We start from the raw sequence: 23777 nt of genomic DNA on the forward strand, positions 1-23777 counted from the left end.
CTTACTCGTTTAGCTCGGGAATTTACAAGGATCTTGCGGACAAGTACGGCTGTACTGTCGGTCAAATTCAGACGTTGAGCCTGACATGCAATTACAGCTAGATTGCCAATGAAGGTGGTACAGCCCCTCCAATTGCTATCGCAAAGAACTGCCGTTTATTGGGGGCGAACTATACCATTCTAAGTTGATGGACCCCTACTTTGAGTTGCTGGTTTCGGACTTTAGGATCTGAGGATATTGTGCGGGGGATCTGACCGAGGGGTCTGCCAAGCTTTGGTATTCTGCTAAAGGGTGATGGAATCATACACAATTTCAGTATAGGAACGACTGGCTGAGCAATGTGAACAGTGTTGGTAATTGCTGTCTTTCTTGACGTTCTGTGTCGTCTCGTATGTCCAAGTCTGTAAAAATCCGGAAATGGGCCTCATGTAGGAATTATACAGCATCATGGATTTGAATCTCATGATTCAGGTCCAGATGGACACAAAATCTGTCCTGCAAGTTCAAGATTCGAGTACTCGCTGCTCTGACTCGAGGTACGGGATGCTTCCAAAAGGAGATGGGAGCGAAGAGCCCCTGAAATGGCCCAGCGCAGTTCTATCCGTATTTGACTGCACCGGACTATTCCCACAGTTCGATTCTGTTCGTTTGGTGCTCTTTGGCTCTTAAATGCAGAAAATCATCCAGAGTGCTACGCAAGAGCTGAAGATAAACATCCAACTTCACGCTTGTACAATCAATCCCGGCGATGAGTGCTAATGGCAGACTGTCGAGTGTTCACCAAGTCAAGGTCATATGGATTCTCCTCATATTGCGTCGCCGTAGCGGTGCGATGCATCGACCGCCCAGACTGGCGAGATGCCCGTGATGCAAACCGTCCCAGAGTGATGCGCGAAGGAACGGTTGACAGACTTTCTGTATCACTGGTATCATCCGAGACATCTTCAGAAACCTCATTCTTCTCTGTTTCAATTTGTGTTGCGGCTTCCTCACGTCGAATCTCGACCTGGTTTTGCTCAGCGAGACGGCGCATGAAGGCGTCTGCCTCGGCGGCGTAAGTGCATCGCTGACGAATCTGGGCCCCGTATTTGTAGAAGATAAACGGGAATGGCACGCAGGCCAGTGACAGGAATGCTGGAATAGATGATGCCCAGTGGATGCCCAGGTTGTGATACATGTAGGTTGTGAAGAGTGGAAAGGCCATGCCGAACAGCGATCGAAGAGCTGAATTCGCAGCTAGCACCGAGGCAGCGTATATGGTGTACGAATCAATCAGATAGTTGAACACGCTTAAGAAGACAAGCACCATGCCAAAACCGAACGGAGCCCCGGCGGCGATGGATGCCATCCAGTGGATGCTGGGGTAATTGGTCCAAGCGAACCAAAAGAGTCCGACGGGGAGGGCAGTGCCGCCCACCATGCTTGGAGGCAATCGTAACTCTGGAGGGAGACGGTCGGTAGTCTCTCTGCACTTTCTCGCGTAACGCATGTTTTCAGGGAAGGTATACGCCACAGCGATGACCATACCGACGAGGATTCCCAAGAAGGCAAGACCGCCGATGCCCTCGCTCCACCCGCGAACCTCTTGAAAGACAATCGGGTACGCGGCAAAAAGCATATAAAGAGTTCCGTAGATAATAGACATGTAGATAGAAAAAAGGAAAACGATAGGCTCTCGGAAAAGCAGAGCCCACGGGCGTGAGAGAGCCGTTTTCAGAGTCCTGCCCATCGGAATAGGCCCACGCTCGATATCAAGTTTGCTGCGGTATACTTTGCCAGTGATTTCGGATAACTTAGCTGCGCGACGACGCAATAACACTGGGGCGTAAGTTTCAGGCAGCAGAAAGATGATGCACAGCCAGAGCGCGCCAGAGAAAGCAGCAAGGAAGCCTTCAACCCAGCGCCAGCCAGCACCAGTGGCTAGGAAACCTCCGATGATAGGCCCAATAGTAGGGCCCAGGAATGGAGCCGCAGCAAAGAAACTTATAGCAATACCACGCTGTGAGGCAGTAAACATATCGGCGATCGTGCCACCCGCATTACCAAACGGGGATGAACCGAAACATCCTGCGAGGAATCGCAAGATGATCAAAGTCTGGATATTAGTCGCACCAGCAGCACCTGCGTTAAACGCAGTCAAGAAGGTAAAGCTGATAGTAAAGATATGACGACGACCGAAAATCTCACTGAGTGGTGCCCAGATCAATGGCCCAATTGCGAATCCAAGTACGAAGAGCGACACGCCAAGAATAGCGATTTCTTCCTCCACCTGGAATTGTTCAACAATTTGGCCCAGACCTCCAGAGTACGCCGATGAGACCAAGGCGACCGCTAGTGTGACGAATGACACCAGAATCGTGATCGACCATTTCTTCACGGCTCCGAAGTTCATAGGGTTGCGAGGATCGCGCGGTAGCCAGGTCACAACAAATGGGTCCTCTTCAGTGCCAGACCCCGGGTATGGAAACGAGGCAACTTCCTCCGTTATGACCTTTTGGTCAAACACGAGACGCCAGAATGGAATTTTGGAGGGCCGCGATGTCTCGCCCCCGGCTTGGAAGGAGGCCATTCTCGAACAGGCTTCACGATGCTTCTCAGTTGTAGAAGAGTCCACCGCTTCGAATGAATCTGTCAGATGATCTCCTGCCCATGAGCGTATTGACAAACTCAATGCAGATCATCGAACGCACGAAATATTGCTGACATTAAAAAAGAAAAACCGATCGTGTCGATGTCCATAGGACAAGAAAGGAATAGCAATCGCGTAAATCAAAGTGGGTCCATGGGTCACTTTGATACCCGGGAGCCTCGGCACATTCCCAATCTGGTTAATACTGACCAGGTACATATTCAGTCCGCCGTTCTGATTGGCTCATTGCTGGTATATTCGGCACCTTGTGCCGAATTAAAAGCAGAGTGGACCGTAATTGTTGCTAGCTCAGAGTTTTTCAGTGGACCATCATTAGGCTTGGATTTATTCAACCCAAGGAACCGGCCCGAACGCCACTGGCGACCAGAAGCTTGAATAGACACGGCTTGCCGAGATCGCTATCTCTGATTCATGGAGTCATGTAGAAGTCGGGATCTACCAAGTGTTGCAAACTTGAAACATGGATGCGTGCCCGGGGTAATAACCAGCATGTGGGTAGATTCAACCGGAGGCAGGAAGTGCAGAGGCTGCCGACTGGACCTACTTTGACGGTCATATGCCGTTGAGAACTCTTGTACATGACGATGGTTTGACGGACATGGATTTCGAAGATGCAGAGAACGGCCAAAAGAAAACTAACTCGGGCTGGCATTTCATTATGGCATATTATGTGAAACAATTCTGCTCGAGAATAAATTCACAGTAACAACGCTAGAGTTCCTTGTATGCCAGTACCATTCCATTTTGAACCTGGGCGTTCCGTTATAATAGTTTCAAAAATAAATAAATAAATAAAAACTGAAAAGAGATCTGGCGAACTGGAAGGAGCAGAAGCCAAGGGTATATAATGATCTGGTCCAGAAACCCAAAATCCAAAAACAAAAATAAAGAAAACACGCTTCATGGAGGCCGATTCACACGGGAACCTCTAAAAACACCGCTGCCAGATCGATTGTTTCCTGCAGGGAGCGCAACAGGTAGTCTGATATGTTCGATTCCTCGATTTTTCGTATCTTTAGTCTTCTCGAGAGCCACAAGCATACGAGCTGCGCAGATATGCAGTTCTCAAACAAAGTCAGCAAATTATTCACCCAGTATGGATACTTTGACTTACCTGTAACTCGAATTTCAAAGGTATCAACACCCATTTTGCGTACTTCAACCAGGATCTTGATTGTATTCTGGTGATCGAGGGAGATGATCTTGGAACTCTCCTTCTCCAGCCAGTCCCGCTGGAGTCGAATGACCATTTTCCCGCCAATCGTAGTGCCATCTGCAATGAATGCAATTTCCAGAGCCAACACCAAGGACAAATTCCCCGTAAATTGGGCAAATTTTTCCGATTCTTCAAAGACAACCTCCCGTGTCAATGACTCGTCAACTAGTCTTCATGTTAGCAGGCATCTAACTGTAGTTTTGAATGAGATGTGTCCTCGTACCTGACGGACCACCTGTGGGCATGTCGGCAGGTGAGTAGGGTGTTGGGTGGAAGATGGCGAACGCATCAGTCATCACCTGTTGACCCTCTGGGGAGCTGGAGAGTCCGCTGATGCCCATGTAGATACATTTCACGCTTTCTGGATAAGTATCTGGGGGTCCGAAAGTGAAGAGTAAAGTAGGTTCGGGAATCTCGAAGGCATGGGACATTCGTGTGCGGAGGATATAGGCTGCGGACTCCGTAAATGTATGGGAAGTCCTAGCAATGCGAACCAGGTCCTCTGCTGGAAGATTCCGGAAGATCATGGTGAGAATCTGCATACAAGTCAGTTATGTTCGACTGAAACGGATATGTCTGCTTACCTCTACCGGGAGGAACCTCAGTCCCTTTGCCATGGCAGGGTCGGGCTCCTGTGGATGCCCCTGTGGGTTTGGAGGCTCCCTCACTGGTTGGTTAACACCGAAAGTAGGCATTTTCCCGAGATCAATGCCGCTATCTGTAGGGATATGTGGAGTCTGAAAGTGTTGAACGGATGAGGGCCCAGTTGATGACACTGTTGATTGGGTAGATGGAGGAATAAATGATGTAGAGTGTGATGAAGTTGATGATAGAGAAGTTGATGAAGTAGATGAGGAAGTTATTGATGTTTCAAAGAGTGGAGAAGGTGTGTAGTGGCGAAGGGAAGATGGTAGGCCAAAGTTCATTGCGAAGACAGGTTTATAAATATAAGTCTATCAGTGTTGTTGCAATATATGAGGAAGAAGTGAGCTCTCCAGGTATATCTCTCTGGTTATAGTGACTTGCAGCGGAGGAGCGACCAGAAGGTGAGGTCTTATCGGGTCTATCGATAAGCCCAAGTAGCAAGCTCACTGACGTCATCAATGGTACCAGAGTCACAGTTAACAAGCCCATTGCTAAGCCACTTATATCCCTCTCTAGCGGAAGCTTCCGAGTAGACTTAGAAACTCCCAACAAAGGTTATAATTATAAATAGTATAAATATAGATGCAAAGTATACAGATCGAGGGACAGTCCCCACCAGCGCGTGGCTGCATCTCAACCCCGGCTTGGCCCGAGCGCGGGATCCCGAGACAATGCCTTTACGGTTCACCGAAAAAAGTAACATCTTCGCCAAGACCTGGAGTACTTGTGCAACACCTCATGCCCGGATTACTCTCAGTACGGTTTTGAGATATTCTAGCAGCATTGGAATTAGTGACCCATTTTCAAGGATTATTCTGATATCAATTTCATACTGTGATATTGCGTAGCACCTATAGCGAATCTCTAATGCAGTAATGTCCTGCGTTATTTTCCGGAGACCCCGCGACGCCCCCGCCAGGGGCCCAACCGGCATGGCCCTTTGATGGACTCCGTTAAATTATCCGGCATCCGAATTTGGCGGGGTCATTCTGCTACTTGTCCTGCTTCTTTTTTTCTCCCTCCTGTTCTTCCACAAGGTACTCTTCGCAGGCAGTCAATTCTCCCAGCAATTCGAGCCCACAATGGCCAACGTGCTCGACGACATCTCTCACCGCCGCTATAATCCCCTTCGGGGCTCGCACATTCTGGTGTCTCCCCACCGAACCAAGCGCCCCTGGCAGTGAGTGTTTTGAGCCTCCCTATGCGCTCAATTGCTTGGCAGACCGGGCTACTAACCACTGGAAAAATTTGCCTTGCACAGAGGACAGCAGGAGAGCCCGTCCAAGACTACTCTGCCCCACCACGATCCCGAGTGCTACCTGTGCCCTGGTAACAAGCGAGCCCAGGGTGACGTCAATCCCAAATACGAGAGCACCTTTGTCTTTGTCAACGATTACAGTGCTGTCAAGGAAGAGCAGGCTGATTATGAAGGAGCAAATGGCGATGGTATGACACAATCGAGACACTCCCCCTTTGTCCCATGCGGCGGTGGACTAACTGCAGGTAGATCTCGAATCGCGCTTCCTCAAGGCCGAGCCGGTCACTGGCAAGTGCTACGTCCTGACCTTCTCCAAGGCCCACAACCTCACCCTCGCCGACCTGTCCCCCATCGAGATTGTCCCGGTGATCAACGCTTGGACTGAGATCTATGCTGCGCACCTGTCACCCAAATCCCCCATCGCTCAGAACGCGCCCCCAACCCACATCCAGCCCGCTACACCTCACACTAGCATTACCAAGCCCAAGGAGCAATACCGGTACATGCAGATCTTTGAGAACAAGGGTGCTGCCATGGGCTGCTCCAACCCCCACCCTCACGGTCAGGTCTGGACCACCAGCACACTGCCGGAGGAGCCTGCTGCGGAGCTGGAGCAGCTCCGCCGGTACCGCCAAGAGCACGGCGGTAGCCACATGCTGGAGGACTACGCGGCACTGGAGAGCCGTAAGCAGGAGCGCGTGGTGTTCGAGAACGAGGGTTTCGTCGTCGTCTGCCCCTGGTGGGCAACGTGGCCCTTTGAGACCATGATTGTCAGCCGCACGCACAAGCGCGCTCTGGTCGATCTCTCCGATGCTGACAAGACTCTCCTGGCTGAGGCTATTGCCGAGATCACCCGCCGGTATGATAACCTGTTCGAGACTCACTTCCCCTACTCCATGGGTATCCACCAGGCTCCCCTTGACGGCACTGATGAGGAGGTCGAGGCCTCGTACCTGCACCTGCACTTCTACCCGCCTCTTCTGCGGAGCGCGACCGTTCGCAAGTTCCTGGTCGGTTATGAGTTGATGGCCGAGCCTCAGCGTGATATCACTCCTGAGCAGGCTGCGGCTCGTCTCCGTGATTGTGGTGGTGAGCTCTACCGCAAGAAGTTGGAGTAAATCTCAGTCGGGTTTTGAGCGAGAGAAAAGGCGAGCAAGGAGTATGGACTGGAGGACCGCATTGTATACATTATGGTTATGTCAATATGTGAAGAAAAAAAATCCAAGTATTTATCTCATGCGTCGAGGCCCGCGATTATCAAGCTAGCCCACTGGGGTACCTTCTTTGATTGGTGTTTCTTCGCATCGCCGGCCCGACACCCCGAGAATTACTCATAGCTACCTCGTATTCGGTCTTGGAAGCCTCAGTTGATCACCTCCACGCAAACGGATCACTGGTTCCAGAGGCCAGATGGATCATGAATCATGTCTTCGATAGAAATCACAGACATGGCTAGCACAGACCAAAAATCCAGTATATGATTAGAAATCAAAACGCGATGCTATACGGATGTTGTGGTCACGGAGTCCTGTCGCGACTGTGTTTTGTCTATTTAAACTTGGTCTTCTCCCAGAGAGTTTCCTCTTCGCATTGCTCATTCGAAAAGCAGTTTATCCTCTAGCTAACTGAGCGTATTTTTCTTCTAATCATACAAGATGGGTCCAGAGCTTCCTCCGTTGTTGAAAGACTCCAGAAGCAAGACTCAGGCCTCCTATAGACGGCTGGGAAACAGTGGGCTCTGGGTCTCAGTCCCTATTCTCGGTGGCATGAGTATAGGTTCTTCAGAGTTTGGATCATGGATTCTCGAGGAAGACAAGGCACTTCCCTTGTTGAAGGCCGCATTCGACCGTGGAATCAATACTGTAAGACACCATCTCCCCGATTAAGAATGTGTCGCTGACCTGAAGCAGTGGGACACCTCGAACAACTACTCTAACGGCAAGTCGGAAGAGATTATCGGCAAGGCCATCAAGCATTACAATCTTCCTCGACATAAGCTTGTCATTCTCACGAAATGCTGGGCGCCGGTTGGCGAGCACGAAAATGTATACGTTGTCCCATTCGCCGAGGAAATGTGGAAAGACAAGGAATACGTTAATCAATTTGGTGAGCACTCTTTACCATTTGCCAGCGTCCAGACCTTCATAGCCGTGTACTGACTATGTCAGGCCTTTCTCGTCAAGCGATTTTCAACTCGGTGGATGCATCCCTACGACGACTTGGCGTGGATTACATCGACATCTTCCAAATCCACCGATTCGACCCGTATACCCCTATTGAAGAAACAATGGAGGCACTCCATGATCTCGTTCGAAGCGGCAAAGTTCGCTACATCGGAGCCAGTTCGATGAGAACCTACCAATTCACGATGATGCAGTTTTGTGCCGAGAAGCACGGCTGGACCAAGTTCATCTCTATGCAGAATCAGTACAGTCTCTCGTATCGAGAGGAGGAGCGAGAGATGAATCGCTTCTGTAATGAGACTGGCGTCGGTTTGATCCCGGTATGTTTCACGCCTATTAAAGATTTTTGAGCTCAACCTCTAACGGGTTCAAAGTGGAGCCCACTTGATGCTGGTCGACTTGCACGGCCTCTACAGCTGGTCGGGGCAACTGATCGTCTAGGGACAACCGTTCCTAGTGATATTCCGCATGCAGATGCAACAATCATAAATCGAGTGGAGGAGGTAGCCAAGAAGAGGAATTGGACTATGAGCCAGGTAGCACTGGCTTGGGTGAACCGCCGTGTCGCAAGTCCCATTGTTGGCTTTAGCTCGGTGGAAAGGATTGATGAAGCTCTAGGATGTGGAAATAGGAGTTTGACGCTTGAGGAGGAAGCTTATCTGGAAGATCCATATGTACCCAAGGAGATTAGTGGTCATGATTAAGCAGAATAGCTTACGATAAGTCTCAGTTCGCATGTTGCAAAGTATTCAATCTTTTCCATTTGGTCATATAAATCGTTCAATCTGGTTGGTTCAGGCCCAGTCTTACGATAAGAGTTTCCCGCCGGAGTCAACCTTGAGACTTCCGCCGGACTCCGTGGAAGGTGAACACACGTCTTCGGAGTTCGATCTACGCCTTGTAAAGGGCTAATGAGTATGGGACCAGGAACTTCTCTCGAATTTCACATCCGGTACATTCTCTTTCGCAAAGGCGTTTGCGGGGTAGTTTCCCGGCGGAGCCGTCTCCTCCTCACCAGATGCCACCTAGAACGACCTAGGCATATCAACGATATTTCCGCGTCTCAAGCACCAAACCCGAGTGGTTCCTCGGTGAACTAGTCATGCCATCCGCTCCGCCAGCCTCTCGTAGACCTTATCGATCTCACAAGACTCCAGCCTGTGATCGCTGCCGCCGGTTCAAGAGACGGTGTACCGGTGGTGGACCCGACGACCCTTGTGTGCTCTGTCAACTGCAAAACGTGCCCTGTCAGCCATCAGATATTACCAAGGCACACACACCGTCGCGTCGGTCTACGAGAGTAGGGTATACGCTTCCGCGGCGGAACCAGGTCCAAGAAAGGCCCGACACCAACAACCCAGCCCATGAATCACCCATTCGCCCAAATGTGAGAAACGGTCTTGGCGAGTCGGAATCGAATGATCACAATGCCATTCATCTTGGTAATGCCCGGGCAGAGTCTTCAATTGTGGTGAGTCCAGTGCTCACGGAGGATATACAAGCACTGGAGCGTTACTTTTCTTCTGGAGCTTCTACGGGGGATCCCGCACCGGCTGCGGATGGGTTGGAAAGGTCCTTGGTGTACATGAGGGTTCCCCGGCGACGAGAAGGTCTTGCCATGGCGAAGAATCCCGGAAAGTACCAGAAGGAGGTTCTCTGGCAAATACTGAGACCATTTGCCAAAGAGCTTGTCAAGTTGTGAGTCGATGACCGATATCATGTTTTCCAAGCCCGATGACTCCATTAACCGGATGTGCAGGTACTTTGAAAAATTCCATCCCGCATTCCCGATACTAGATCAGAAGACATTCCTCGAGATATACGAGCGCGGTGATAAAATCTCCCCGCCTCTTCTCTGCGAGTTCTTCGCTCTGTCTTTGACACTCTGGGACCACTCGGATGTCCTCAGACAATATCCGAAACCTGATCCCCATTTTGTTTGGAATTTAGCCGTGGAGTCTTTGCAACAAGACTTTCTAGCACCGGGGCTTTCTACCATATATTCCGTTCTTTTCGATATGACTGGGCGGCCTATCTTCTCGATTCTGGGGAATACGATTAATAATGGACGAGCTGTGGCGCTTGCCAGAAGCCTGGGACTTAATCGTGACCCCACGAATTGGAAGCGTCCAGACAGTGAAAAGGTTCTTCGAGTCCGCCTTTGGTGGGCAATCTTGATTCATGACTACTGGTAACATTCGCCTCGTTTTCTGCTTATCTTTCGAGTATTCATTACCAACATCTCCCTCTAGGTCAAGCTTCGCTCATGGAGTGTCTCCAAATATCACCAACAGGCAATATGATGTCCCAGTCCCCACTTTGAGAGACCTTACACATGAAGGGCAATCAGAAGAAGGGCTGAAGGCATCAGAATGTTTCATTCACCTCTGCACTCTTTCGGTCATTTTAGGAGAAGTTCTACCGTTGGTCTATGATCTAGAGCAGAGAGATATCTGGAGGGACATCCGTCGCCGTGAAACTGAGCTAGACATTTGGGAGCAGGACGTCTCTTTACCGATCAATGGTCCGAACGAGAAATACCCCTACCCTATCTCCGGGCTAAGCAGTCTTTGTTTGAGTTACTTATCTGTACGGCTGCTCTTATGCCGTATCGCGTTTCGTGTGAGTGTCGCAGACTTATGGTTAAGAAAGCAGGCTAATGATGTCAGGCTGCGAACAAGACTAGCTCTCAGGATATGGATCGGGCCACTAATTTGCGGTATCATCTTGGGAGACTTCGCCGCTCGGCTCAAGATATCGTTGAATATGTCTGCTCTTTAGAACGAGTCCATTTACAGGAGTTCTGGCTTGTTTGTGAGTGACCTTCATCCTGGCTTGAACGGTGTGAATGGAAAGCTTACTCTGGTCTATACAGATACGGCACATCATTTGACTTTTACATTTATCATCCTTCTACGCTGTACCGTCGAGGCTTCCGATGCAGCTATTTCCGAGTCATGCAAAACCAGCCTAATTCAATTCTGGGCTAAGCTCCAAGATGCAGCCGAAAATGACAGTTGGGATCTTGCTACAATGTGTATCGCCCGCTGTGGCGAATCCATGTCCAAAGTTATAAGTTATTTGAACGCCCAGGGAAATAAGCATGTGGTGTCCAAAGATGCGTTAGCGCAGGGGACTGGCACTGTTCGTGAAGAGTTAGACCGACAGAATGCCGCAGGCAGCTCCCAGATGTCAGGTCTCGGAGAACTTGCACCGGATGCTCTGCCATTTTCGAACCTCGATCTGTTGTTTGAAAATTCAGCAGATACATTTTGGAGCGGATTGGATTTCGCTCCTCTTTATGAAGAGGTCGACACGGGGCAGGTGTATCTATAGTTTCTTAGTGAAATAGAGTAGTATCATGAAATAAAAATAGATTATTTCTTGGTTCTTCAATTGATGATAGTCGTCTGCGTGTTGCCAGGATACCATTCGGTAGTCCTGGTTGGCCTTGGTTCGACCCGCCTGCCAGCACTTCCGGCGGAGAACTTCAGCCCGCCGGAATCTACCCGCACCCATCCATTTAAGTGAGTCGACCCACACCTCTCGTACCGCTCTGCCCGCCTCCGCTGTTTATATTCTGCGACTCGAACCTCTTATTTCGGGCAATTGCCTCATCCAAGCCCTTTACAACCGAGAATCCTCATCGTCCAACATGTCAACGAACAATATCGTGGTCGTGGGGTATGACCAAACTCCCTTTTCCAGGTTGTTCCTCTTCCGTCCATGGCTAACAGATAAACGCCAGTGCGGGGGTAACTGGCCTCACCACAGCCCTATTGCTCTCCAAGAAGCCGGCCAACAAGGTCACTGTGATCGCGAAGCATATGCCTGGAGATTATGACATCGAATATGCATCCCCCTGGGCCGGTGCCAGCTACATGCCGTAAGTACTCTTATTCGCCCAATTCTCCAGACGCATTATGCCTGACCGAACTAGGTTTGGTAAGAAGGGAAGCGACAATGCCGAGTATGAGCGGGCTACCTGGCCAGCATTGCAGGATCTTGCAGAGAATCACCCAGAATCGGGCGTTCACTTCCAAGGTATGCCACCAATCCAATAATCCCATTTACTATTGTTCACTTCTGATGTCTCCTTTTAGATATCACGATTCACAATCGCCTCAAGGATCAGAATACTGTTACCGGTCAGTGGTCTGCAGAGTTGACATCAGCCAACCCATGGTTCAAGGATTTTGTTCTCAATGTACGTGATGGGGGCTTATTCGGTCAAGGTGACCCTGTTTGAAGTCCCGTCTTTGCTAACCATGTCAACAGTTCCAAAATCTACCTCGTGACCAGCTACCACCCGGTATTGACAACGCTCAAAGGTTCACCTCCGTCTGCATCAATCCCGCGATCTACCTTCCCTGGTTGGTCAGCCAGTGTATGAAGAACGGCTGTGTATTAAAAAGAGCTTCCTTGAAGCACATCGCCGATGCAGCTGAGGCGCATCATTCTGGTAACAAGGCCGACGTCGTGGTCAACTGCACTGGCTTGGCTTCCCGTACTCTCGGTGGAGTAGCCGATGACCAAGTCTACCCCGTCCGTGGTCAAATCATGATCGTCCGGAATGACCCTGGATCTATGACTTCTATTTCCGGCTCTGATGACGGCGGAGACGAGGTTTCTTATATCTTTCCTCGGGCAGCAGGTTCGTGAAGATTCTCAGCAGGCTGTCTCGCACTCAAAAGCTAACTTTATCCAGGTGGTGGCACTGTGATTGGCGGAACTTACCAGAAGAACAACTGGGATCCCCTGCCTGATCCGAACTTTGCAAACAGGATCATGCAGCGCGCCCTCAAGCTTGATCCACGACTCGTGAAAGAAGGACAGGGAGTTGAAGGTTTGGATATTGTAAGACATGGCGTTGGCCTGCGTCCGGCAAGGACTGATGGCCCACGGATCGAGAAAGATCAAGTGAATGGCGTCAAAATTGTGCACAATTACGGCCATGGAGGGTTCGGCTACCAAGTCTCTTTCAGCTGTGCTGAGAAGGCTGCCCGTCTGGTCAATGAGATTATCCATCAGACAGACCGAGCGAGGTTATAGAAAGTCTGCTGGTGGAAAAATATCACATGGAATAGTGCATAATAGAAGCCATCGGTGCAAAAATGAAAGTATCTCTTGATGACTTTAATCCTATAATTGGACCCAATCGCTTATTGAGGAGAGGAAAGAAGATGCAATCTTATACTCAAGCCCTAGAAAGACTTTTTTATGTGAATTACTGTACTGCGATTCTACTTTATCAAAGGCCTCATGAGATTCCTTCGCATCTTGTAAAATTTGATGCCTAAAATACCGTTCATCACTACCTTCATGTATATCCACCAGTTACCTTATGATCTACAAGAGGAATACCGGCCTCCTTATCGCTAATCAACTGTCCCAAAGCCTTGAGCAGTCTCGCAGCCCCGTCCTGGGATGTCTGATGATGGAATACCAGCCTTCCATTTGGAAAGACTGCAACACCATTGTCCTCGCAGTACGTCACAAATGCAGCCGGAGGAATCCCCACGGCTTCGAGATCAAGGACGATCATGTTTGTCTGTACCGGCAGTGCAAACTTGTATCCTAAAACCCCTAGCTCCTGTGCTGCACTTGCTGTCATTGCATGCACTGCAGGTAGTCGAGAAAGTGTGTGATCCAGGGCAGCAGAGGCAGCAGCAGCCATCATGCCGGGCTATAATGGTCAGATTGTCCTCTCAGGGTACAAAATGTTTGAAAAAGAGAAAAGTACCTGACGAGTGCCTCCGCCAAACATCTTCCGAAACCATTTCGCCCTCTCAATAAACCGCTTGTTTCCAACGATAACGCTGCCCATGGGGGCACCAACACCTGTTGCTAGGCAAAAGCTTATCGAGTCAAAGCAGGCGCAGTACTCTTTGAGATCGACTCCTTCCGCGGCTACCGCATCAAAGAGTCGCGCCCCGTCCAGGTGCATCGCGATCGGCTTCTGGTCATCGGGAACGGGGAAGCTGTGAACAAACTCTGATATCTCCTGTGCATCTTCCAAGGGGAGTATAGTGCCACTGAGGGTATTTTCCAAGGAGACTACGCGAGTTGGTGGAAAGTGTACTACCAATTTTCTTAGTGACTGGGGACTCATCGATTGATTTCGTGACTCACTATTTCCATCCGCGATCATGTTCATCTTGACATCTTCCAGGGTGAGGTGAACGCCATTCTTGGGGTGAACTTGGGTTACCGCTGCCTGGGAGAAGACAGGAAGTGCACCAGACTCCCAGCATTGAACGTGAGCTCGATGATCGAGGAGTACGGTATGTGGCGGCTGGGTGAGATGGGTTCGTAGGCATATCTGATTACCCATAGTTCCAGACAGTGTCCATAGCGCCGCTTCTTTGCCGCTCAGCTCGATGAGTTTGTTTTGAAGGGCGTTAACGGAAGCATCACCATCTGGGTCATAGATATCATCTCCAACAGAGGCTTCTATGATGGCCTGTTGTTTGAATCATTAACTTGATTCTCCATGAACTCAGACTTTATAGTGGCTAACCCTACCTGCATTATTCCTTCCGTAGGAACAGTCACCACGTCGGACCGAAAGTCGCGACCGGCTTTCTCAAGGGCATTCTTCAACTTGGCTGTCAGAGTGTAGCGAAATGAATATTCATTCTGGTCAAGTTCCAGTGGCCTAGTTGGAGCCTCAGAGATCAGAACACTACTAGTGATTGAAGGGGCCATGTTGAAGCAGAAGAAGCAGGCACGTATAATGTGTCTTAGAAAATAGTTTCCTAGATCGTCCGCTAGTGGTACGGCTCGAATGAGCTTGATATGAACAGCTTTCAATTAGATCAACCCCTCACGGCTGCATGCTAGTCCTTGAAGGGTAGGAAGGCCTTATCTCCTTGCTACAGGGATGTTTCCGCCGGAATTTGGCCCGACTAGGTAGGCCGCCGGAAACCTGTCGAAGTCTCGACGGGGATGCGTACAGGCATATTATATAAGTAGCATCACTCCTCCTTCAGTGTGTCAACGGTCTGTGCCTTGAGTTGGAGTCGGAAGGCACCCTGGAAGTTGTACAAGATAGAGACCAATAAGGATGGGCCTGTGCAGACCTCCCTTTGTATTTGACCTAAACCCCGAACTGTATAATATTTCAATCATTCTTATAAAGTGGTACATCTTGAATAGCAGCTTCCAATTCCATTTCAAAGCAACTCCGTGTATGCAAGGCCAAACAATCACAATACCGTGACCCCCTTTTTTTATACCAGCTCAAGCACTCAGATACGCCTCCCGTTGAGTCAACATCCAGGCCACCGACGACGAAGCCACAATTAGTGGGCTCAAGAAGCGACCACGCAGAGAAGCGTTACCAAAGACAAGCTCTCCCACAAAGTGTGTCAGGGCGATACCATAGGTCCACAAGGCGAGATCGTACGCGACAGGCGAGTTGATGTTGTAGGCGGCAGTCATACGAACGACCGCAGAGAGGAACGTCCAAGTGCCAAAGACACGACCGGAGAGAGGCTCAACGGCAACGGCACCATTGGTGTAGAGCTTGGAGGTGTAATCGGCGGAACAGTAGGCCTGCAGACTGTTGACGGCGGATACGACGGAGACCTGGCGGGATGGTGAGCAGAGCTACCACAATGTGGCCGAGGGGCAAAAACATACGAAAACGAGCCACTTGGGGAGCAGACCCTCGAAAGGGGGCAGATAAGACAGTAGTTGGTCCATTTTGCACAGTCAATTGGGAGTTGTTGAGTAGATGGGTTGCTTGTGAAGAAGTAGGCCGAGGATGTTTGTGTTTGGGGCTCTTGGCGTCGATCAGCCGTCCCCAACAAGCTGACGGCCGTCTTTTTTCCCCAATCCTTCCCCTCCGATCCTCCCACAACCATTGAATCGCACACCATGGATCTGTCAAAATACACTCAATGCCTTTCGCAATGGCCCGAGCATCTGGCTCCGGGTCTGCCGACTATCGGTGCGCTGCTTCTGCTTGGAACTGGTGGGCTGGTCGTCGCGTGTAAGGTCTGGTCGTTCTTGCGGGTGCTTCTCAGCCTGTTTGTGCTTCCTGGCAAGCCGGTAAGTGGTTTTGTTTTGCACAAAATATTGCGATTGAGCTATAAGGACTAATCAGCTCTCTCTGTATAGCTTCGCTCGTTCGGTCCCCCCGGTAGCTGGGCCGTCGTGACCGGCGCCTCGGATGGTCTCGGAAAGGAGTTCGCGCTGCAGCTGGCGCGTGCCAAGTTTAACATTGTCCTTGTCTCTCGAACGGAATCGAAGCTGGTCACGCTGGCGGAGGAGATCACAAAGCAATATCCCAATGTCGAGACCAAGATCCTGGCGATGGACTTCGCGCGCAACGCGGACGAGGACTACAAGGCCCTGGGTGCCCTCGTCTCTGATCTGGATGTCTCCATTCTCGTCAACAACGTCGGCCAGAGCCACTCTATCCCCGTTCCGTTCGTCCAGACTTCCGCCGAGGAGATGACCAACATCATCACAATCAACTGCAACGGTACTCTGCGCGTCACCCAACTCGTCGCTCCTGGCATGGTTCAGCGCCGCCGCGGTCTGATCTTGACCATGGGTTCGTTCGGTGGTCTCCTCCCTACCCCCCTGCTGGCCACCTACTCCGGTAGCAAGGCCTTCCTGCAGCAGTGGTCCACGGCTCTTGGCTACGAGCTGGCTCCCTACAACATCGAGGTGGAGCTCGTTCAGGCTTACCTGATTACCTCCGCCATGTCCAAGATCCGCCGCGCTTCTGCTACCATCCCCACTCCGCGGACCTTTGTTCGTGCCGTGCTGTCCAAGATTGGTCGCAGCGGTGGTACCTCTTCCTACGCTTACAGCTCGTCTCCTTACTGGAGCCACGGTATCATGGCTTGGTTCCTGACCTCGGTCACGTCGCCTTTCAACAAGTTCGTGGTGTCTCAGAATGGCGCCATGCACGAGACTATTCGCAAGCGTGCCTTGCGCAAGGCGGAGCGAGAGGCTCAGAAGAAGAGCACTTGAGATTGCGCGGGCAGGCGTGGATGATAATGTGCTGCAAGTGAACCGGATTCGTATCACGACGGGTTGAAAACGTCGTCTCTGGCAGAGAAGGAGATGTAGGACTACAAAGATACAGCTTATGAGCTTGATGATTGGGATGAGAAAGAGTTGAATATAATACTTCATGATTAATCACTTTACTACGGGACCTTACTCGAGTACTTGCTATCCTACTAGTTGTACTATATACAATCGTAGCATCTCCAATGCATCTGAGCTTTAGGAACTAGGTTTCACTGGAAGGGCAACCTGCCTTGCAGACTGGCCCAAGTCCATCTCTGGCCCCGTTCCTTCGCTAGAGGTTTCGTGATACGCAAAGTACCGTGGGTCTTAAGAATCGAGATTTTAAGGATTCCTGAAGTCTAGACCTCCAGTCGAGGGTCCAAGCAACGTTGTTACATCGACCTACTCAATTTTGGTCCAGGAAAGCTCATCGAGCCTCATACATTAGGTCCCTGACAGTCCATATTGATCACTTCTAACAGCCACTTTTCCGGTCCAGACCAAGCCCAAGCATGATCTTACTAATGTCATTCGAAGACAGATTGTACGGTGCGATCTTGCAGCATTCGCACGAGGATGTCTCGATTCACTCCCGGGTACGATTTGAGCTTCGACCTCGACTTGACATGCAAGGTCCCGTCAGTGGCTGTTTCCAGCCGTCGGACTCCACACGGACTCAGTGGGAGTCTATCTTGTGAATAGCACATCCTGTCCAAAATCTCACACGCTATGTATCCGATATAGTAACATATATTTCGATCCCGGCCCCAGCCGTTCATATGATTTCCCGGTCTAAGCTAAGCTACTACCGTCCGTCAGGCTGAGAATACTGTAAATCACTTCTCGTAGGTCTAGACCGACGCAATAGCATGATCAGCGCATCGGCAATTTAAAACGGACTTTGCAGCGGTGTGACACGCGGATGTCTGAGATAAAGTGCTGTGGATCCCATCAGAAGATGTTTAGCCTGTCCGAGACTCCAGGCAGCGGGCCCCCGCTCTACAAAACGCCCTGCCCGGATATACAGTACTTCCAGAAGAGCCTTCTCTAGTCCAATCAGCGCTCACACACTTGCTAGACGCAGATTAAATCGCTCGTCGTACTGGAGCCACGATGTCTTCATGACAACAAGCGTCGATCTCGCTGGCGGCCTGCGCGCAGGGGCCCCCCTGGTTAGCTTACTGACCTTAATGCAAGGCCCCGCATTGCCCCCCTCTTCAAGTCCTCGTGGTCCCGAGGCCTGGATGGATGGAATTTTAAGGCTCATTATATTTCGGGGTGGTGCCCGATGCCTGGCGAGGAATTCCTGATTGTTGGATTGTTGCTCGATGCCACCTCCTACCGGGACACTTGTTCATGAGCTGAGCCAGAACTGGCTAGGCAAGGCTGATATTGCTGTGCAGACGGTTCTGCTGGCTATTGGCTTTGTGGCAGTGAGTCTGCGGTTATGGTCTCGGCGATTGCTGGGAGTTTCGTGGCAAGGAAATGACTACTTGATAGTAGCGGCAATGGTAAGAAAAAGTTCCCCGGCTCTACCCTGTCAAAGCATCCTAACGTCCTCTGTTCAGATCTTCATGGTCGGCCGCTATACTGTCGAGCTTGCCCTTATCCTACTTTGTGGAATGGGCTTGCATGCAGCAGAGGTTGCCAGTGTCGGTGGCCCCGATCTTTTTGTTCAATTTGACCAGGTAGTTTCCAACTTCCACTCGGACTTGTCAGTCCAAAAGATGGGTGAAGAGTTAGTCTAACGTCATTTAGCTTACATATGCCGGTGACCTTCTCTGGATCACCATCGTGGCGCTGATTCAACTCTCGATTTTACATTACTATCTCGGGAGATTCCCACGTCAAATCATCATCTGGGCCAGCTATGTCACCATGGGCCTGTGTACCGCGTTGTGGATTGCAAGCACATTTGCAACTGCATTCTTCTGCACGCCGCCGAAGAAGGTGTGGCTATCCGATATGGATGGTCATTGTGGTAACCGGAAAATGCTGCATCTGGGGACTTCTGTGACCGAGGTGGTCCTCGACGGAGTGATTCTTCTGCTTCCCAGTCCTGCTATACGGGACTTGGTCCTTTCCAGAGCCAGGAAAGTCGCACTGGGCTGCATATACGCTCTTGGAATTGGGTAAGTTCTATGTATTGCCCTGTTCATTGGCAGTCATATTAGACACTGGCTAAACGTGACCATGTAGTATCATCGCCGTCTCCGCCGTTCGAATCAAAGTCGAATTCGACCTGGACCCAGAGGATCCAACCTACGGCTCAGCACGAAAATCGCTCCTCACGAGCATTGTACCTCTCCTAGGCATCATCACGGCATGTTTGCCAGTGCTCTCCCCATCTGTCCAGAGAACCTTTGGAACTTCAGTGTTCTCGTCAACAACGGATGGTATATCCACTAGTCCCATATCCCCGAGCTGGAAGTCGACCCTTCTGTCAAAATCGCATATGGAAGAACCCGAGATACCACTGGTTACTGTCACGATGCCGCCGATGGCGAAAAAATTGAGTGAGCTGGCTCACGGGCAGATCAAAATTACTTCTGACTGGGAAATTCACTCTGCGAGGAATTCAGCGCGGCTGGAACGCGATTCTATCCGTCGGGGATGATTGAAGTGTGATGAGTTTTAGAGTATCTTCAATACCAGCTTTACGATCCGATATAAATTTATTTTAGGTGCTGGACACTTTACTGAGGCTGTTCCGTGCCTTTCATGAAATGGATATGTATTCGTCTATCCGTATAACAATGCCCCCTCTAGACTCGTACAGGCATGCTGGCACATCGGCATCTGGGATCTGAACAATTATACTGAGTGTATTGTGTTATTAAATATGGATCTGAACACTACCTGTAATTTTACTACAGGCTGTAATCGTGTATACGGTTCAGATACGAGAGAAAAGAGGATAAGATAAAGATATTTGACAGTTCCCCATAATGATGCAAAGATTGCACGAACCTAACATGAAACCGGCCAACTGGCCTAGTGGTAAGGCATCCGTTTCCGGTGCGGGAGATCGTAGGTTCGAATCCTGCGTTGGTCGTTTTTTGTTTTTCGTGTCTAACCCGAGGCGAAAATTGCGTTTTTATTGGGCGAGGCTGCGTAGACGCTGTAAAATACTGGCATGGCGGGCTTGGCAAAGTTTCAGGCCGTAAGGCAGAAATCTAAGGCCGCAATGGGTGCAAGCGGAAAAGCTGATGGATAGCGGCAACGCTAGCTACCCTTTTTGTATTTACCAAAAACCAAGAAGAAGAGGACACAAAAAACGACCAACGCAGGATTCGAACCTACGATCTCCCGCACCGGAAACGGATGCCTTACCACTAGGCCAGTTGGCCGGTTGATAAAGATAATTGAGCGATTTTGACTATATGAAACAATTGTGATTTGTCCGCAAAAGGGTAACTTTAAAGCACCACATCTCGCTGAATGACCATTGTTTTTGAGATTAGCATACAACGCTTTCATCCGATACGTATTGGGAACCGATTGGGAGAGACTAGGTTTGTCTCCTGTCATTCTCAATGTCATATTTCGATTAATTAGGTTGCGAGCTTGTAGGGGCTGCCCGTTGCCGAGTCGGATGCAGGCCTGGATATATCTTTGCAACTGGATGACGATTTGACTCACCCGACTCACGCTTTTGCAAGCAAAAAAGAATCAGAGCATCAGCTGTCTCCAATACACGTAGACTATATGTAGAGTGGCCTGGAAACGATCGTAAACATCAACTCAATGTAAATTGGCAACCCATAGGTAGGATTTCGTTAATGAAAAATATAGACCATCCGAGACACGACTCTGAATATTACACTGGATGCATCTGGAGGCTGGTAAATCTCATCTAAAAAATAGAAGGAAGACAAATAATTTGTATCGTCACATAGTGCATTGGTCTACCAAGGCTCTATCATGCTGTCCAAAGTGGTAATTCAGTCTTACGGCCCGGAGTCCCAATTTGATACTCGCTAGAACTTAGACGTGGAAGCGTCTCATAATCGAACATGAATCCGACATTTCGCGCAGCTTTCAAGATTTCAAACCAAATGAAATAAACAAGGGCAAGGGAGGGTAAATGAGAGGGATAATTAGCCGCATCCCCTTCACCTTCAACAGACTAAATCATCAGCAGGCCATAACACGTTCTTCGCGGAGCACAGACATACTGTCCATATAGGCCTCACACCAATTTGAAACCCAGGGACATCTCTTATACCACTTTACACCCGCACGAGGATAGCCCTAAATGATGGAAGCGGCATCAGGCACGAGTCCATCAAATACTGTTCAGACATCGTCGCACACCATCAGTGACGATCCCCCTTGCATCTGCACCCTGCGAGCTCGATCAACGGAGAAATTAAACCAAACAAGCCTCACGACATTCCTGTTGTAGGACCGAGTAACAAGGACAACCACTCCTACACAGCGTGGAAGCCCACCACATTCCTCGGAAGGGTCATTGACACTGCTAAATGGCCCATCTCATCCGTGAGGGAGACGCGAGTTCCTCCACCCCTGCACTCCCAAGCTATCCTAGAATGCCACCAGGGCGATCTGTATAAAGCCAAGCCAAGTCACCCCATCCCTCGATGTTTTGCATTCCGCAGAACTTGTCCATTGAATCGCTTTCCCCTGCTTTTGCTTCCTCTCGCCCACTTCCCTCGTCGCTCGCCGACGTTGACTCTCGTTTATAGCTCTTGCAGGACTTCATCGGGACAGCCGACAAGATGGTTAAGACTACTTATGCGGTTACGCTCTTTGCTGCCGTGAGCATGGCGGCTCCCATGGCGCCGAACAGCAATGATTATACCAGCGTTGAGCCCATGCGTCGCGACGGTACTGGTAACTTTATCGGCGCTGGTGCTGATGGGGCTCTGAATCAGCTGGTTGGCCAACTCTCTTCCAACCTGGAGAACCAGGATGCTGATCTAGCTTGGCAAAAGACCCCCAAGCAGAAGACGGAAGTCGCCGAGGCTGCAAAGCAGGAGAAGGCTAGTATTCTCCAGGGATTGCCCTTGATCGGTGGTCTTCTGGGTGGTGTAAGTGTAAAACCCGGCAAAGTGATCAATAGAGGATCTGGAATATAAGGAACTGATTGGAATTGGCATTTAGAAGCGCAGCGTCGAGGAGGAGGAATTGCACGCTCGCTCATTCACTGGCGATCTGAGCAAACTCCCTCTTCTGGGAGAGCTGTTCGGTGGTGTAAGTGACTAGAGGATGCAATTGGAAAACCCAGGATGACCGATTGATCTGACAAATTCCATAGAACCAAGATAAGAACCAGAACACCAACCAGCCTCTTGGCAACGGTGATGCTATGCCTGCCATGTCTGCTCGTTCATTCGAGTACCCAGGCCAAAGCTTTGGGCAGAACTGTGGCCAGAACGAAGGCCAAAACGAAGGCCAGAACGAAGGCCAGAACGAAGGCCAGAACGAAGGCCAGAACGAAGGCCAGAACGAAGGCCAGAACGAAGGCCAGAACGAAGGCCAGAACGAAGGCCAGAACGAAGGCCAGAACGAAGGCCAGAACGAAGGCCAGAACGAAGGCCAGAACGAAGGCCAGAACGAAGGCCAGAACGAAGGCCAGAACGAAGGCCAGAACGAAGGCCAGAACGAAGGCCAGAACGAAGGCCAGAACGAAGGCCAGAACGAAGGCCAGAACGAAGGCCAGAACGAAGGCGAGAACGAAGGCGAGAACGAAGGCGAGAACGAAGGCCAGAACGAAGGCGAGAACGAAGGCCAGAATTGGCTGCAGAACTACGCCCAGAACCACCGCCGCGACTTGACCAGTGAGCTCAGTAGCCTGCCACTCATTGGCAGTCTCTTCGGTGGAGTAAGTCTTCAACACTCCCCGGGATGTATATCATTTACTCACTGTAAATAGGCACAGAAGCAGAACGACGCAGCTAAGCGTGACAACCAGGCCAACCCCGAGAGCCTGGGCCTGCTCTCTTTCGTCAAGAAGCTCACCTCTGGAGGAGTAAGTGCCTTTCCACCCTGAAGACCACACGATAATCACATCACAACTCACACTACCATCCCAGTCCGAGACTCTCAGCCACCGTCGCCGTGACATTTTCGACCTGCTGAAGACCCCGCAGCAACTTGCGGGGGAGCAGCAGGCTGAGAAGGCAAAAGGCGACGACAAGGGCAAGAATGACCAGAAGCCTGCTCAGGATAACAAGAAGCCCGCTGAGGATCCGTTGAAGGAACTCTTCGGTGAGGGCGGTCTTGGTGATCTGGTTCATAATGCCAACCACGGTGTTGGGATTCTGCCGGTAAGTAGAGGGATTTTCTGGACCTGTATAGAAGTATAGCTGACGCTTGTTCATCAGATGAATGATCGTCGTGATGTTGAGGTTGAGCCTCGCGGTGAGCCTATTCAGGGCGCTACCCTGCCGGACGTTCTTCTCAGTAGTGGTGTTTTGCGCAAGGTTGCTGGTCTGCTCTCGCCTGGTGGGCTTGCACCCGCTGGTCAGTAGGGGGTGTCTGTCGTGATCTTATGGTAAGGTAATCCTTGAAGGATAGCTCGTCCGTTCGGGTTAGTAAGAGGTTGTTCGCCTGAATGAAGTCAGTCGTTATGGAGTCAAGTCGATGATGTATTTATTGAATTTCAGTTACAATGTCATTTGATTCAAGTCAAGCAAGGCCTTTGTCATTGGTAATGCAGTCTGATAGCAAACAAAGACTTTGGATTAAATGGTCCCCCTCATCACAGTCAAGTTTGTTTGGGGGAATATGAATGGAAAGTAAAGAAAGCATAAAAACACCGGGATCGTA

At 50.3% G+C, this 23777-nt stretch overlaps 11 protein-coding genes across 11 annotated transcripts; 7 read left to right on the forward strand and 4 right to left on the reverse strand.

The window, feature by feature from the left end:
• Window positions 1–736: 736 nt before the first annotated feature.
• Window positions 737–2569, reverse strand: N7458_008500 (MFS transporter; the record flags this gene model as incomplete). Its single annotated transcript, XM_056911882.1, has 1 exon — window positions 737–2569. One exon carries the CDS (start codon window positions 2567–2569, stop codon window positions 737–739), a length of 1833 nt encoding a protein of 610 aa, XP_056764708.1.
• A 981-nt stretch (window positions 2570–3550) lies between these two features.
• Window positions 3551–4561, reverse strand: N7458_008501 (F-box protein; the record flags this gene model as incomplete). The annotated part of the gene is made up of 4 exons (XM_056911883.1): window positions 3551–3714; window positions 3765–4031; window positions 4090–4402; window positions 4451–4561. The coding sequence occupies 4 exons, from the start codon at window positions 4559–4561 to the stop codon at window positions 3551–3553; spliced, it is 855 nt and encodes a 284-aa protein (XP_056764709.1).
• Window positions 4562–5593: 1032 nt separating this feature from the next.
• On the forward strand, window positions 5594–6887 carry N7458_008502 (UDP-glucose:hexose-1-phosphate uridylyltransferase; the record flags this gene model as incomplete). Its single annotated transcript, XM_056911884.1, has 3 exons — window positions 5594–5691; window positions 5773–5957; window positions 6019–6887. The coding sequence occupies 3 exons, from the start codon at window positions 5594–5596 to the stop codon at window positions 6885–6887; spliced, it is 1152 nt and encodes a 383-aa protein (XP_056764710.1).
• Window positions 6888–7424: 537 nt separating this feature from the next.
• N7458_008503 (aldo/keto reductase) lies at window positions 7425–8656 on the forward strand (the record flags this gene model as incomplete). Its single annotated transcript, XM_056911885.1, has 4 exons — window positions 7425–7631; window positions 7680–7875; window positions 7938–8272; window positions 8327–8656. 4 exons carry the CDS (start codon window positions 7425–7427, stop codon window positions 8654–8656), a joined length of 1068 nt encoding a protein of 355 aa, XP_056764711.1.
• A 398-nt stretch (window positions 8657–9054) lies between these two features.
• On the forward strand, window positions 9055–11288 carry N7458_008504 (Zn(II)2Cys6 transcription factor; the record flags this gene model as incomplete). Its single annotated transcript, XM_056911886.1, has 5 exons — window positions 9055–9650; window positions 9712–10143; window positions 10205–10574; window positions 10622–10766; window positions 10828–11288. The coding sequence occupies 5 exons, from the start codon at window positions 9055–9057 to the stop codon at window positions 11286–11288; spliced, it is 2004 nt and encodes a 667-aa protein (XP_056764712.1).
• A 319-nt stretch (window positions 11289–11607) lies between these two features.
• On the forward strand, window positions 11608–13004 carry N7458_008505 (FAD-dependent oxidoreductase; the record flags this gene model as incomplete). The annotated part of the gene is made up of 6 exons (XM_056911887.1): window positions 11608–11636; window positions 11701–11838; window positions 11893–11996; window positions 12056–12159; window positions 12231–12606; window positions 12661–13004. 6 exons carry the CDS (start codon window positions 11608–11610, stop codon window positions 13002–13004), a joined length of 1095 nt encoding a protein of 364 aa, XP_056764713.1.
• A 268-nt stretch (window positions 13005–13272) lies between these two features.
• N7458_008506 (threonine aldolase family protein) lies at window positions 13273–14660 on the reverse strand (the record flags this gene model as incomplete). Its single annotated transcript, XM_056911888.1, has 3 exons — window positions 13273–13638; window positions 13696–14415; window positions 14478–14660. 3 exons carry the CDS (start codon window positions 14658–14660, stop codon window positions 13273–13275), a joined length of 1269 nt encoding a protein of 422 aa, XP_056764714.1.
• A 534-nt stretch (window positions 14661–15194) lies between these two features.
• Window positions 15195–15659, reverse strand: N7458_008507 (Erg28 family protein; the record flags this gene model as incomplete). Its single annotated transcript, XM_056911889.1, has 2 exons — window positions 15195–15542; window positions 15597–15659. The coding sequence occupies 2 exons, from the start codon at window positions 15657–15659 to the stop codon at window positions 15195–15197; spliced, it is 411 nt and encodes a 136-aa protein (XP_056764715.1).
• A 174-nt stretch (window positions 15660–15833) lies between these two features.
• On the forward strand, window positions 15834–16940 carry N7458_008508 (ketoreductase; the record flags this gene model as incomplete). The annotated part of the gene is made up of 2 exons (XM_056911890.1): window positions 15834–16007; window positions 16077–16940. The coding sequence occupies 2 exons, from the start codon at window positions 15834–15836 to the stop codon at window positions 16938–16940; spliced, it is 1038 nt and encodes a 345-aa protein (XP_056764716.1).
• Window positions 16941–18310: 1370 nt separating this feature from the next.
• On the forward strand, window positions 18311–19599 carry N7458_008509 (uncharacterized protein; the record flags this gene model as incomplete). The annotated part of the gene is made up of 4 exons (XM_056911891.1): window positions 18311–18493; window positions 18551–18670; window positions 18741–19114; window positions 19182–19599. 4 exons carry the CDS (start codon window positions 18311–18313, stop codon window positions 19597–19599), a joined length of 1095 nt encoding a protein of 364 aa, XP_056764717.1.
• A 2125-nt stretch (window positions 19600–21724) lies between these two features.
• Window positions 21725–23479, forward strand: N7458_008510 (uncharacterized protein; the record flags this gene model as incomplete). Its single annotated transcript, XM_056911892.1, has 6 exons — window positions 21725–22036; window positions 22110–22199; window positions 22264–22830; window positions 22882–22977; window positions 23042–23275; window positions 23333–23479. The coding sequence occupies 6 exons, from the start codon at window positions 21725–21727 to the stop codon at window positions 23477–23479; spliced, it is 1446 nt and encodes a 481-aa protein (XP_056764718.1).
• Between the last annotated feature and the right edge of the window lie 298 nt (window positions 23480–23777).

The sequence above is a fragment of the Penicillium daleae genome, assembly GCF_028827525.1.
Source record: "Penicillium daleae strain IBT 16125 chromosome Unknown utg000007l_segment0_segment0, whole genome shotgun sequence".
Taxonomy (NCBI): domain Eukaryota; kingdom Fungi; phylum Ascomycota; class Eurotiomycetes; order Eurotiales; family Aspergillaceae; genus Penicillium; species Penicillium daleae.